At 38.8% G+C, this 13,249-nt stretch overlaps 1 protein-coding gene across 3 annotated transcripts in view; it reads right to left on the minus strand.

Annotated features, from left to right (window-relative positions):
* LOC135130828 (extracellular sulfatase SULF-1 homolog) overlaps nucleotides 1–13,249 on the minus strand; it is a 186,806-nt gene that overhangs the window by 74,399 nt on the left and 99,158 nt on the right. For all 3 annotated transcript variants that reach the window (XM_064058257.1, XM_064058255.1, XM_064058256.1), the window contains exon 4: nucleotides 4,696–4,865. In XM_064058257.1, coding sequence (XP_063914327.1) covers nucleotides 4,696–4,865 — 170 coding nt within the window. The remainder of the gene's footprint in view (nucleotides 1–4,695; nucleotides 4,866–13,249) is intronic.

Below are 13,249 nucleotides of genomic sequence, written 5' to 3' on the forward strand. Positions count from 1 at the left end.
TCAGATCTTTCTTTTGAAGTTCTCTCTCTCTTCAGGTTCTCCCTTTTCAGGTTGCCTTTTTCAGCTTCTCTCTCTTCATGTTCTCACTTCCGTTCTACGTTCTCTCGCTCTCTTTAAAATTCTGCCTTTTCAGGATATCTCTCTTCATGTTTTTCAGACTTCTTTTCAGCTTTTGCTCCTCTTTTTCAAGTTCTCTTATTTCAAGTTCTTCCTTTCCAGGTTCTCTCTTCACGTTCTCTCACTTCCGGTTTTCTCTTTTCAAATTCTCCCTCTCCCTCTCCAGGTATTCGCTTCCTCCTTAGATTTTCTCCCTCTCTTTCTCCTAGGTTCTCCATCACTCGTTTCAGGTCTCTGTTTTCAGGGTCTCTCTTTACAGGTTTTTCCTTTTCAGGTTTTGTTTTTCAATTTCTCCCATTTTATGTTCTCTCTTCAGATTCTCTGTTTCTGGGGTCCCCCTTTTCAGGTTCTCCCATTTCAGGTTATCTCATTTCATGGTCTCTTAGATTTCCACTTTTCAGGTTCTCTCTCTTCACGTTTTCTTCCCTTTCTCTCTATATTCTCCCTCCTTTTTTCAGGTCTCTCTTTTCCTCTCCGTCTCATTTGATGGTCTGTTTTCAGGTTCTCGCTTTTCAGATTCCCTCTCTTTCTTACTAGGTTCTCCCTCTCTTTTTCCAGGTATTCGCTTCCTGCCACTCTCTCAGTCTATCACTCTCTCTTTCTCTAGGTTTCCTCTCGTTTTTGAGGTTCTCAGTTTTCAGCTTTCCTCTCTTCAAGTTCTTATTTTTGAGGTTTTTCTTCTTTAGGGTATCCCATTTTTCGCTCTCTCTTTTTAGTTTTTTCCTATTCAGGTACTCTCTTTTCGGGATCTGTTTTGGACGTCCTTTTTTCAGATTTCCCCCTTCTTGCTTTCCAGATTCTCTCTTTCCAGGTATCCTCATTTTAAATTCTCTTTTCATGCCCTTTCCAGATTCTCTCTTTTCAGATCCTTTCTTTTCGGCTTCTATTTCCAAACTTTCTCTTTTCGGGTTCTCTCTTTTCAGATTCTCTCCCTCTTCATTTTTAGGTTCCCTCTTACTTCAGGTCCTGTCTCTTCTGATATTATTTTCAAACTCTCTCTTTTCGGGTTCGCTCTTTTGAGGTTCTCTTTTTTCAGTTTCTCCCATTTCAGGTTCTTTCTTTTAAGGTTCTCACTTTTCAAGTTTTTCCTGTTCAGGTGTTTCTTTTTTTAGTTCTCTTGTTTCAAGTTCTCTCTTTTCAGATTCTCTCCCTTTCTCCCTAAGTTCTCTCTCACTCGTTTCGAGTCTTCTCTTTTCAGGGTGTCTCTGTTTAGTTTTTCGCTTTCCTGATTCTTTCTCTTTAGTTTCTTCCTTTGCAGGTTTTTTCTCTTCAGATTCTTTCTTTTCAGGTTGAGTTCAAACTCTATCTTTTCGAGTTCTCCTATCTTCTCAAATTCTCTCTCTCCGGCCCCCTCTTTTGAGATTCTTTTTTATGGGGTTCTCCGTTTTCAGGTTCTGTTTCTTCATGCTCCGTCTTTTCAAGTTCTTTTTTTTTTCAGGTGCTTTTTCTCCTTCCTCTTTTTACAGTCTATCTCTTCAGGTTTTCCTTTTTCAGGTTCTTCCTTGGCAGGTTCTCTCTCCAAGTTGTCTCATTTGAGGTTCTCTCGTTTCAAGTTCTTCTTCTTCAGAATATCTTATTTTCGGCCCTCTCTTTTCAAGTTTTCCTTATTCAGGTATTCTCTTTTCAGGTTCTCCCTTTTCGGACCTCTTTTCAGGTTCTCTCCAGGTTCTCCCATTTCAGGTTCTTTGTCTTTTTCTTTAGATTTTCCTTTTTCAAGTTTCCTCATTTCAGGCTCTCTCTCTTTTTAGGTTCTCACTTTTTAGATTCTCCCTTACCTCTTTCTTCAGATTCTCCCTCTCTTTTTCGGGTCCCTTTTTTAGATCGCTCTCATTCTTTTGTGATCATTCTCTCCAATCAGGTATCTCTCTCTTTTCAAACCAACCTCTCTCTATTTCCACGTCTCTCTTTTGTTTCAGATCTTTCTTTTGAAGTTCTCTTTGTTCAGGTTCTCCCTTTTCAGGTTCTCTCTCTTCATGTTTTCGGACTTCTTTTCAGCTTCTGTTCTCCTTTTTCAAGTTCTCTTATTTCAGGTTCTCCCTTTCCAGGTTCTCTCTTATAATTCTGCCTTCTCAGGTCTCTTTCCTCAGATTTTCACTTTCCAGGTTCTCTCTTCACGTTCTCTCACTTCCGGTTTTCGCTTTCCAGGTTCTCCCTCTCCAGGTATTCGCTTCCTACTTAAATTCTCTCCCTCTCTTTCTCCTAGGTTCTCCATTGCCCGTTTCAGGTCTCTCTCTTTTCAGGATTTCTCTTTATATGTTTTTCCTTGTCAGGTTCTCTCCTTTCAATTTCTCCCATTTTATATTATTTATATACTTTTCACGTTTTTTCTTTTCAGGTTCTCTTTTCAAACAGTCTTTTGTGGGCCTCCTTTTGGGGTTCTTCTTTTTCAGGTTCTCTCTCTTCAAGTTCTGCCATTTGAAATTGTACCTTTTCAGATTCTCGCTTTCCAGATTCTTTCTTTTCAGATTCTCCTTTTTCAGGTTTCCTTATTGAAGACTCTATCTTTTCAGGTTCTCACTTTTCAGATTCTCCATTACCTCTCTCTTCAAATTGTCCTTTACCTCTCTCTTCAGATTCTCTACCTCTTTTTCTCTAGATTCTCCCTCTCTTTTTTCGGATCGTTCTCACTGTTCCGTGATCCCTCTCTCCAATCAGGTTTCTCTCTCTTTTCAAAGTAACCTCTCTCTATTTCCATGCCCCTCTTTTGTTTCAGATCTCTTTCTTGAGGTTCTCTTTCTTCATGTTCTCCTTTTCCGAATTCTTTCTATTCAGGTTCTCTTTTTTCAGACTCTCTTTTCAAGTTCACCCTTTTGCAGGTCCTTTCTTTTGAGGTGTTCCCTTTTCAGTTTAACTCTCTTCATGTTCTTTCTTTTCAGACCTCTTTTCAAGTTTTCTTTCTTTAGGTTCTCTTTTCAAATTCTCCCTTTTCAGTTCTCTCTCTTCAGATTCTCACTTTTCAGGTTCTCTCTCCATGTTCTATCACTTCCGCCTTTTACTTCAAGTTTACTCTTTTTGGATTCTTGCAGTTTCTTTTGTGGTTCTCCATTTGGGGTTCTTCCCTTTCAAGTTCTCTCTCTTCAAGTTCTCCCATTTCAGACTCTACCTTTTCAGGTTCTCACTTTCCACATTCTCTCTTTTCAAGTTCTCCCATTTTAAGTTCTATCTTTAGATTCTCCCTTTTCAGGTTCTTTCTCTTCAGTTTCTTTGTGTTTAAATCCTCTCTTTTCGGGTTCTTGTTTTTGAAGTTCCGTCTTTTGAAGTTCTTTTTACTGACTCTTTTCGGATTTTCTCTTTTAAGGTTCTTCTTTTGGAGTTTTTCCCTTTCAGGTTCTTCTTTTGAAGTTCTTCTCTTTCAGTTTCTCTCTATTTAGGTAGTCTTTTGTCTTTCTTTTCAGATTATTTCAAGTTCTCTATTTTCAGGTTTTACCCTTTCAGGTTCTCTTTTCCGTTTCTCTCCCCTTTCTCTCTAGATTCTCCCTCTCTCTCTCTCCAGGTTTTCACTTACTCCAGGTTCTGTTCTCTATCTACCGGAGTTTTTTCTGTCTCTTTATCCCCCGGTTTTATTTCTCTAGTTTATGTTTTCCCGTCACTCTCTTCATCTTTCCGTGTCGTTCTTTTGCTTTCTCTCTCGCCCTCTTCCTGTCACCTCGTCCTCTCTCTTTCCATGTTCCCTACTTTTCTCCTTCTCTAGGTCTCTCTCCGAACTCACCTTCTCTTTATATCTAGTTTTAATAACGAATTGTAAGAAGAAACAAATTTAGAGTTTTAAATTTTCGCTCCAAATCTAAAGCTAAACTACGGCCGAAGCAATGACCTGGCAAAAATGAAGCACGCACTGTGTTTTTCGTGGATAAGTTACAAATAAATCGAACCCAAAATTAAAATTGGTGAAATATGATTTACTTACAAAGAGAACTTAAATGCACGTTAATCAAAGTGAACCAAGAAAAGGTCAGGAAACAAATTCCTAAAACCCACGTAGATATTATTTTGTTTGTCGGATTGTATTAATAATTACTTTCATATATTTACATCGAAACTTTCGAATAATTGATTTGGTTTTATTGTCCCGAAAGGAGAGTTTTAACATAAAGCTTAGCGAACAGTTTAGGCAAAATGGCGGGAAACCCGACTTTCGCCATAGCAACGCATTAAAAATTTACGCCAATATGAAAACAATATTCATCCAATTATTATTTACCACTTCATTTCGCAACGCAATTGTGCGTTTCCGTCACGACTGCATTTCGAAATAATATTTCTTCGACATAAACCACCTCCCCGATTATACGCGCGATTATTTCCCATGTTCCGTACAAGCGATCTGTAATTGCATCAGGGGACGCAGAATCGGGGGTTAAGTGAGTTCTTGCAATAAATCGCGTTAATCTGTCCCGAGATCGCTAATCTGGATTTATAGCGGGGTCCTGCGAAGAAATGGCGCCAAATTCGAGTTTCGGAATGGCGGCCAGCGAGCGTAATTACACGGTTTATGAACGTGTGAATGGCACTTTACGAGAGGCCGATAAATCAGACGATCAAAAACAGAACAGGGATCGAGAAAAATCGGTTACTTACTGGTGAGTGGTGACGTTGAAAAAGAGGTGGGAGTACTGGGGGGCCGAGTCCTCGGGGCCGTGAGGGGCCGGGAACGACATGGTCAGCATGACGGGCTTGTGGGCGCTGTTTTTCTTCGACTGGCGCAGGAAGGCGATGGAGTCGTTGGCTATCAGGTCGGGGTAGTAGTCCTGAAAAGAATTTTTCATGAGGAAAAATTTTTTAGAAAATGTTGTTTGTGGCTTTGGATTCGCGTCTCTAAAAATAAAGCACCAGCCGCCCCCTGAGATTCTTTCAGCAAGCGGAATGACCTGTGTTACACTAGTTCTAAAAACGGAAACGTCAGTCGCCCTGGGATTTTTTTCCGTCATTTTTTCTTTTATTTATTTAAACGGAAATTATTCTCAGAATTAACTACTTATTAATATCATATAATACTAAAACTATCAACCTAAAAATTTTTGACAGAATAATCAATCCACTAAATTTGTTAACAACTATTTAAACTTAAAAAACAAAATGGAGAAATAAAGCTTGAGATTTTTTCAGTGAGATAGTCATGAAATCTTTCTTTTGGACCACTTTTCTTTGTCATATATCTCTTTTTCTCTTTTTCTCCACATACTCTATATTTCTCTGTAAGTTGTCTTTATCTTCAGGCTCTATATCTCTTTCCAAATTCTTTCTCCTTCGCCACAGGTTCGTTCCTGTCTTCCTCCACAGTTTCACCCTTTCCCTCTCTTGCTTCAGTTTCCTTTCTTGGTTCTGCCCAGACTATTTCTCTCTAGAGGGTCTGTTTTCAGGTTTTCTTTTTTATTTTTCCATTTCCAAATTCTCCTTTTTCATATTTTCCTTTTGAACTTCTCTCTCGTCAGATTCTTGCTTTTCAGGTTATCTTCTTCCTCAGATTCTCTGTTCCACCCCAAGTTCTCGTTCTATCTCTCCAGATTCTCTCTGACTCTCTTTCCCATCGGGTTCTCTTACCCTCTCTCTTCCCCCCTTTCTGTTTCAGTAATTTGTCTCCCTCTTTCTCTAGATTATCTCTCTTCAAGTTCTCTTTCACTCCATCTACCTTTTTTTTCTGCAAGTTTTGTCTTTTCCTCTTCAAGCTCTCTTTCCCTCTTTTTCTCACTACGGCTCGCTATCTCCCTCTTCAGAATCTTCTCTTCTTTCTCTACATTCCCCGTTTTTCCCGATTTTTTATCTCATTCTTTCTCCCCAAATTCTCTCAGATTTTTTCTGTCTAGATCTGTCTCCTCAGATTTTTAATGTCAATTTCTCCTTTTTCATCTCCTCTCTTTTCAGGTTTACTCTCGTCTGATTCTTACAATTCACACTATATCCCTCCTTTCAACTTCTCTTTCTCTTTCTCTCTTTTTTTCTTCATATACTCTCCTTTTCTCTTAAAATTATCTTTTTCTTTCACTTCAGACTCCCTCTCTCTCACTCGGCTCTCTATCCGTCATTTGGGTTGTCTCCTCAGGTTCTCGAATCCCCCCTCTCTTTTCTGAAGGTTATTTTTGTCTGTATGCGTCTACATTCTCTCTCTTCAAATTGTCTCTTATCAGATTCTCTCTCTCTCTGTGTGTGTGTTTTTTTCTCCAAGTTTCCAGGTCTTTTCTTTTCAAAATTACTCCTTTTAAGCTCTCTCTCTCTCTCTCTTCAGGTTCCAGCTCTTTATGTTCGTATTCTTTCTTCAAGGTTTCTTTGTCTTTCTCTCTATATACCCTTTTTTCCACCAAGTTTTCCGTCTTTTTCTCTTCAGAGTCTCTTTCTCACAGGCGCACTACCTCTCTTCAGGTAGGTTCTCTTCCTTTCTATCCAGATTCTCCTTTTTTCCCTGTTTAGGTTCTTCCTGTTTCATTATTCCAGGTTCTGTTTTTTCTCGCTAAATTCTCCTCCCCCCTCTCTAATTCTCGCTCCAGATTCTCTTTCTCTACATTCGCTCTCTCTAGATTCTCTGTGCGTGTCTAGACTATCTCTCTCTAGAATTTCTCCCTTTCTCTAGATACTCACTTTCCAGATTCTCCCTGTTTCTAGATTCTCCTTCGTTCTAGATTTCTCTCTCTCTCCTTCTCTCGATTCTCCATATACTCTCTTTTTCAGTAGCCTCTCTACTTGTCTCTCCAAGTTTTTATCTTCAGATTGACTCCCCCTTTCTCTCCAGATTATTCCCCATTTCTATTCCACTATTTTTTCTTCTCTCTGTCTCACCCCAGATTTCTTTTCAAATTCTCCATTTTTTTAATAAGCTGTTTTTTCCAAATTCTGTTTTCAGGTTTTCTCTTTTCAAATTCTTCCTTTTAAGTTCATTTTCGTCAACTTCTTGTTCTTCAGATTCTTGTTATTTCTAAAATACTCCTTTTCGATCTCTCTATGTACCGTTTTTTTCTTAAAACTCTCCGTCCTATTTCTCTTTAGACTGTCCTTCTGCACTCCAGGCCCTCTCCTTCTCTCCAGATTCGCTCTTCCCCTCTTTTTCTCTCTAGATTATTTCTTTCTCTCTAGATTCTCTCTTTAGACTCTTTTTCTCTAGAATCTCTGTGTCTAGATTCTCTCTCCCTTTAGATTCTCCCCCTTTCTAGATTCTCTCGCTCTCTACGTTCTCCCTTTCTCTAGATTCTCCTTCGCTCCAGATTCTCCATTTTCCAAATTCTCCCTTATTCCAGATTCTCCCTGTTCCTAATTCTCCCTCGTTCTAGCAACTGTGTTTCTCTCTAGATTCTCCATATACTCTCTTTCTCAGTAGCCTCTCTACCTGTTTCTCCAAGTTTTTATCTTCAAGTTGTCTCCTCCTTTCTCTCCAGATAATTCCCCATTTCGTTCTCTTCTCTGTTTCACCCCAGGTTTTCTCTTTCTTTTTCTTCAGCTTTTCTCTCTCTTTTTTCTCAAGTTCTCCCTATCCCCTTCTCTTTCTCCGCAGATTCTCTTTGTTTCTTTTCAAATTCTCCTTTTTTTTCTTTGAATAGACTGTTTTTTTTTTCAAATTCTTTTTTCAGGTTTTCTCATTTCTCTTCAAGTTCTTCCTTTTAAATTCATTTTCGTCAACTTCTTGCTCCTCAGATTCTTAGTGTTTCTAAAATACTCGTTTTCTTTCTCTCAAATGACTTTCTTTTTTCTTTAAACTCTCGTCCTCTTGGTCTTCAGACTCTCCTTCTCTCTTTCTCCCCAGAGTTCGCTACCTGTCACTTCCAGTTCTCTCTGTGCAGGATCTTTCCCTATCTATCCTGATTCTCCTCCTCTTTCTCTCTGGATTCTGTCTGTTGCATTCCAGGCCCTTTCCTTCTCTCCAGATTCTCTCTTACCTTCTTTTTCTCTCTAGATTCTTTCTCTTTAGATTCCTTCTCTCTAGACCCTCTACCTAGATGCTTCTTCTCTAGTTGTCTAGGTCCTCTCTCTTTAGATTCTCCCTCACTCTAGATTCTCCGCCGTCTATATTCTCCTCCTCTTTAGATTTTCCCCTTCTATGTATTCTCCCTCTCTCCAGATTGTTTCTCTTTCTAGATTCTCTGTCTCTCTCTAGATTCTCCATATACTTTCTTTCTCAGTAGCCTCTCTCCCTGTTTCTCCAAGTTTTTATCTTCAGGTCGTCTCCCCCTTTCTCTCCAGATAATTCCCCATTTCGTTCTCTTCTCTGTTTCACCCCAGGTTTTCTCTTTCTTTTTCTTCAGCTTTTCTCTCTCTTTCTTTTCAAGTTCTCCCTACCCCCTTCTCTTTCTCTGCAGATTCTCTTTGTTTCTTTTCAAATTCTCCTTTTTTTTCTTTGAATAGACCATTTTTTTTCAAATTCTCTTTTCAGGTTTTCTCATTTCTTTTCAAGTTCTTCCTTTTAAATTCATTTTCGTCAACTTCTTGTTCTTCAGATTCTAAGTGTTTCTAAAATACTCGTTTTCTTTCTCTCAAATTACTTTCTTTTTTCTTAAAACTCTCGTCCTCTTGCTCTTCAGACTCTCCTCCTCTCTTTCTCCCCAGAGTTCGCTACCTGTCACTTCCAATTCTCTCTGTGCAGGATCTTTCCCTATCTGTCCTGATTCTCCTCCTCTTTCTCTCTGGATTCTCTCTGTTGCATTCCAGGCCCTCTCCTTCTCTCCAGATTCTCTCTTACCTTCTTTTTCTCTCTAGATTCTTTCTCTCTCTCTAGATTTTCTATCTCTAGATTCCCTCTCTCTAGATTCACTTTCTCTAGATTCTCTCTTTAGACTCTTTTTCTCTAGAATCTCTATGTGTCTAGATTATCTCTCCCTTTAGATTCTCCCCCTTTCTAGATTCTTCCTTTCTCCAGATTCTCCCTTCTTCCAAATTCTCCCTTATTCCAGATTCTCCCTGTTCCTAAATTCACCCCGTTTCTCTCTAGATTCTCCATATACTCTCTTTCTTAGTAGCCTCTCTCCCGGTTTCTTCAAGTTTTTATCTTCAGGTTGTCTCCCCCTTTCTCTCCAGATAATTCCCCATTTCGTTCTCTTCTCTGTTTCACCCCAGGTTTTCTCTTTCTTTTTCTTCAGCTTTTCTCTCTCTTTCTTCTCAAGTTCTCCCTACCCCCTTCTCTTTCTCTACAGATTCTCTTTGTTTCTTTTCAAATTCTCCTTTTTTTTCTTTGAATAGACTGTTTTTTTTCAAATTCTCTTTTCAGGTTTTCTCATTTCTTTTCAAGTTCTTCCTTTTAAGTTCATTTTCGTCAACTTCTTGTTCTTCAGATTCTTATTGTTTCTTAAAATATTCCTTTCCTTGTCTCTATACACCTTTTTTTTCTTAAAACTCTCCGTCCTCTTTCTCTTCAGACTCTCATCTCTTTTTCCCCAGAGTTCACTACCTGTCACTCTCTTTGCAGAATCTATGTCTATCTGTCCCGATTCTCTTCTTTTTCTCTGGATTCTGTCTGTTGCACTCCAGGTCCTTTCCTTCTCTCCAGATTCTCTCTTCCCCTCTTTTTCTCTCTAGATTGTCTCTTTAGATTCTTTTCCTCTACAATCTCTATGTGTCTAGATTCTCTCTCCCTTTAGATTCTCCCTCAGTCTAGATGCTTCCCTTGTCTATATTCTCTCCTTTTCTAGATTGTGCCCCTCTCTACGTTCTCCCTTTCTCTAGATTCTCTCTCTATCCAGATTCTGCTTTATTCCAGATTCTCCCTCTTTCTAGATTCTCCATATACTTTCTTTCTCAGTAGCTTCTTTACCTGTCTCTCCAAGTTTTCTCTTCAGGTTGTCTCCACCTTTCTCTTCATATTATTTCGCACTTCGTTCTCTCCTGGTTCTCTCTGTTTCACCCCACCTTGACTCTTTTTTTGTCTTCAGTTTTTCTCTCTTTTTCTCAAGTTCTCCCTAACCATCCTATCTCTTTTTCTCCGCAGATTCTCTTTCCATCTGTATATATATTCTCTTTTCTGGTTCTCTCTTATAAGAATTTTTCTTTCTCTCGTTTCAAATTCTCCTTTTACTTTCAATGGACTGTTTTTTCCCAAATTCTCTTTTCTCTATCTCTGGATTCTGGATTCTCTATCTCTAGATTCTCTCTGTTTAGATTCCTTCTCTCTAGATTCTCTCTCCTTAAATTCCTTCTCTCTAGACTCTTTACCTATATTCTTTTTCTCTAGATGTCTAGATCCTCTCTCTTTAGATTCTCCCTCACTCTAGATTCTTCGCCGTCTATATTCTCCCTCTCTCTAGATTGTTCCGCTTTCTAGATTCTCTGTCTCTCTCTAGATTCTCCATATACTCTCTCTCTCAGTAGCCTCTCTACCTGTCTCTCCAAGTTTTTATCTTCAGCTTTTCTCCCTCTTTCTCTCCAAATTATTTCCCATTTCGTTCTCTCCAGGTTCTCTCTGTTCCACTCCAGCTTAACTCTTTCTTTCTCTTCAGCTTTTCTCCCCTTTTTTCCTCAAATTCTCCCTAACCACTCCTCTCTTTTTCTCCACAGATTCCCTTTCCATGTGGATGTATCTATATTCTCTTTTCAGGTTCTCTCGTATCACAATTTTCTTTCTCTTTTCAGGTTTTCTCTTTTTAAGTTCTCTCTTTTAAGTTCTCTTTCGTCAGCTTCTTTTTCTTCAGATTTTTACACTTTCTTCAAATTCTCCTTTTCTTTCTCCCTTTAGACTCTTTTTTTCTCCAAAATTCTCCGTTTTCTTTTTTTTCGCTCTTTTTGTTTCTCCCAAGAATTCGCCACCTGTCTCTCTTTACAAGTTCTTTCCCAATGTATTCTGTCTCTCTAGATTCTGTCTGTCGCATTCCAAGCCCTCTCCTCTCCAGATTTTCTCTTCCCTTTTTTTTCTCTCTAGATTCTTTCCCTCTACATTCTCTCTCCCTCTCTTTCCAGATTTTCTATCTCTAGATTCTTTCTTTAGATTCTTCTTCTCTAGAGTCCCTCTGTGTGTAGATTCTCTCTCTCTTTGTTCTTTCTTTCGAAGTTTTCTCCCGTTAGGTTCTGACTCTTCGCGTTTTATTTTTTCTTCAAGTTTTCGTTCTCTTCCTCTTTAAAATCTTTCTCTCATTTTTACTACGGCTTTCTACCTCTCCATTCTCTTTGTCTTCAGGTTTTTTGTCTCTCTTTCTCCCCAGAATTCGCTACCTGTCTCTTTTAGTTCTCTCTTTGCAGGTTCTCTCCCGATCTGTCCAGATTCTCCTCCTCTTTCTATCTAGATTCTGTCTATTGCTCTCCAGATCTTCTCATTCTCTCCAGAATATCTCTTCCCCCCTCTTTCTTCCGATTTTCTCTCATGAGTTTCTGTCTCTCTAGATTCTCCCTCTGCAGGTTATCTCTTGTCAGATTCCCGATCTCCCTTCAAGTTCTCCTTTTTCTCTCTATATACATACCTCCTTTTTTTCGTCATTTGAAGTTATCTCTTGTTGCGTTCTCTCTCGTTAGGTTCTGACTCTTCGAATTCTTATTATTTCTTCACGTTTTCTTTCTCTTGCCTCTTTCTATCCAGATTCTTCTTTTCTTTCACTCCACATATTACTCTTTTTTTCTCAAAGCTCTCCGTTCTCTTTCTGTCTTTCTCCCCACAGTTCGCAACCTGTCTCTTCCACTCCTCTCTTTGCAGGTTCTCTCACGATCTGTCCATATTCTCCTCTTCTTTCTCTCTAGATTCCGTCTGTTGCTCTCCAGGTCCTCTCTCTCTTTCTCTCGACTCTTTCCCTCTAGATTTTCTCTCTCTAGATTCTTTCTCTTTAAATTCTCTTTCCCTAGGCTCTCTCTATCTAGATTCCCTCTCTTTCTGGATTCTCTCTCTCTGGACGGTTTTTACCTAAATTCTCTCTTCTCGAATCTCTCTCATTAGATTGTCTTCCTCTAGATTCTCTCCTCGATTTTCTCGCATGGGATTCTATCTCTGCAAATTCTCTCTCTTATCAGATTCCCGATCTCTCTTCAAGTTCTCTTTTTTCTCCTTGTTCTTTCTTTCGAAGTTTTATCATTTGAAGTTCTGTATTTTAAGGTTCTCTTTCATTAGGTTCGGACTCTTCGAGTTCCTATTCTTTCTTCAAGTTTTCTCTCTTCAGATTAGCTTCCCCTTTCTGTCCAGATTCTCCTTTTCTTTCTCTCTGGGTGTTGTCTGTTTCTCCGACGTTCTATCTCCCTCTCTTTTAGTCTAGGTTCCCCCATTCCTCTTCTCCTCTCCCATTCTATAATAATTTCTCTTTCTCTCTAGATTCTCTCTCTTCGGGTTCTTTAACTCCGCGTCATTCTCTCTCTCTCTTTCTTTCCGCATTGTTTCGACTCTTCTCTTCTCATCGTTTTCTCTCTCCGCCCAGTTTTCAATCTTTCCCTCTTTACGTGTTGTTATTTCCATTTCTCATTTATCTTTTGCGTCAGAATATTTAGAAAATTAGTCGAACAAATTCAGTTTCGAAAAATGATAAAATTTGAAAATTTGATTTTACTTAATTTTATTTATTTTATAATTCCTACAACTTAAAAAATATCTGTATTTTATAAACCAGTCACAATGTAAGAAAAAAAATGGCCCGTGAGGAAATCGAACCGGCGACCTCCGCGTGATTGGGTGGATGCAATTTCCGCTATTGTTGGAAAATTTATTTGCCAAAGATAACTAAGGCGGATTCAAAAACCACAAGTACAGAGAGTATGCTATTTTATGAAATTGAAATGGTTTTTAGTATCGGAGATTTCTATTTCATCAAAATTAACACAGACTGACCTTTTCATACTCTATACGCAATATTGCTTTAGCCCGCGCTCGGGAAGTATAAAGATTATGAAGGAATTAGTGAACTTCCGAGATTTTTTTGAGCAAACGAAGCGAATGAGAAACTAGTCTCGGTCTGAAACTCTTTCAGAGGGAGAAATAAGCCGTATTAGGCGCTTCAGTGTTAAAAATGAAAAACCAACCATGCCTGAGAACTTTCAACAAAGGAAACAAGCTGCATTTTTACACTTCTAATTGCTCTGGAATTTTCTACGCGCTTTATACTAACATGATAAATGGTTTATGACAATTCGTTCGTCGTTTCAATCATCTCAAAATTTTGCGAAGTAAATCTCGCGTGTAATTTATAGTGTGACATGGAAGGAAGAATCTATTTTACTCAGTATTAAATAAGTATGAGTAGTATGAGAC

Source organism: Zophobas morio, unplaced genomic scaffold (genome assembly GCF_036711695.1).
Source record: "Zophobas morio isolate AGI-343-1 ecotype UQ-CSIRO unplaced genomic scaffold, CSIRO_AGI_Zmor_V1 ptg000018l, whole genome shotgun sequence".
NCBI classification, from domain to species: Eukaryota; Metazoa; Arthropoda; class Insecta; order Coleoptera; family Tenebrionidae; genus Zophobas; species Zophobas morio.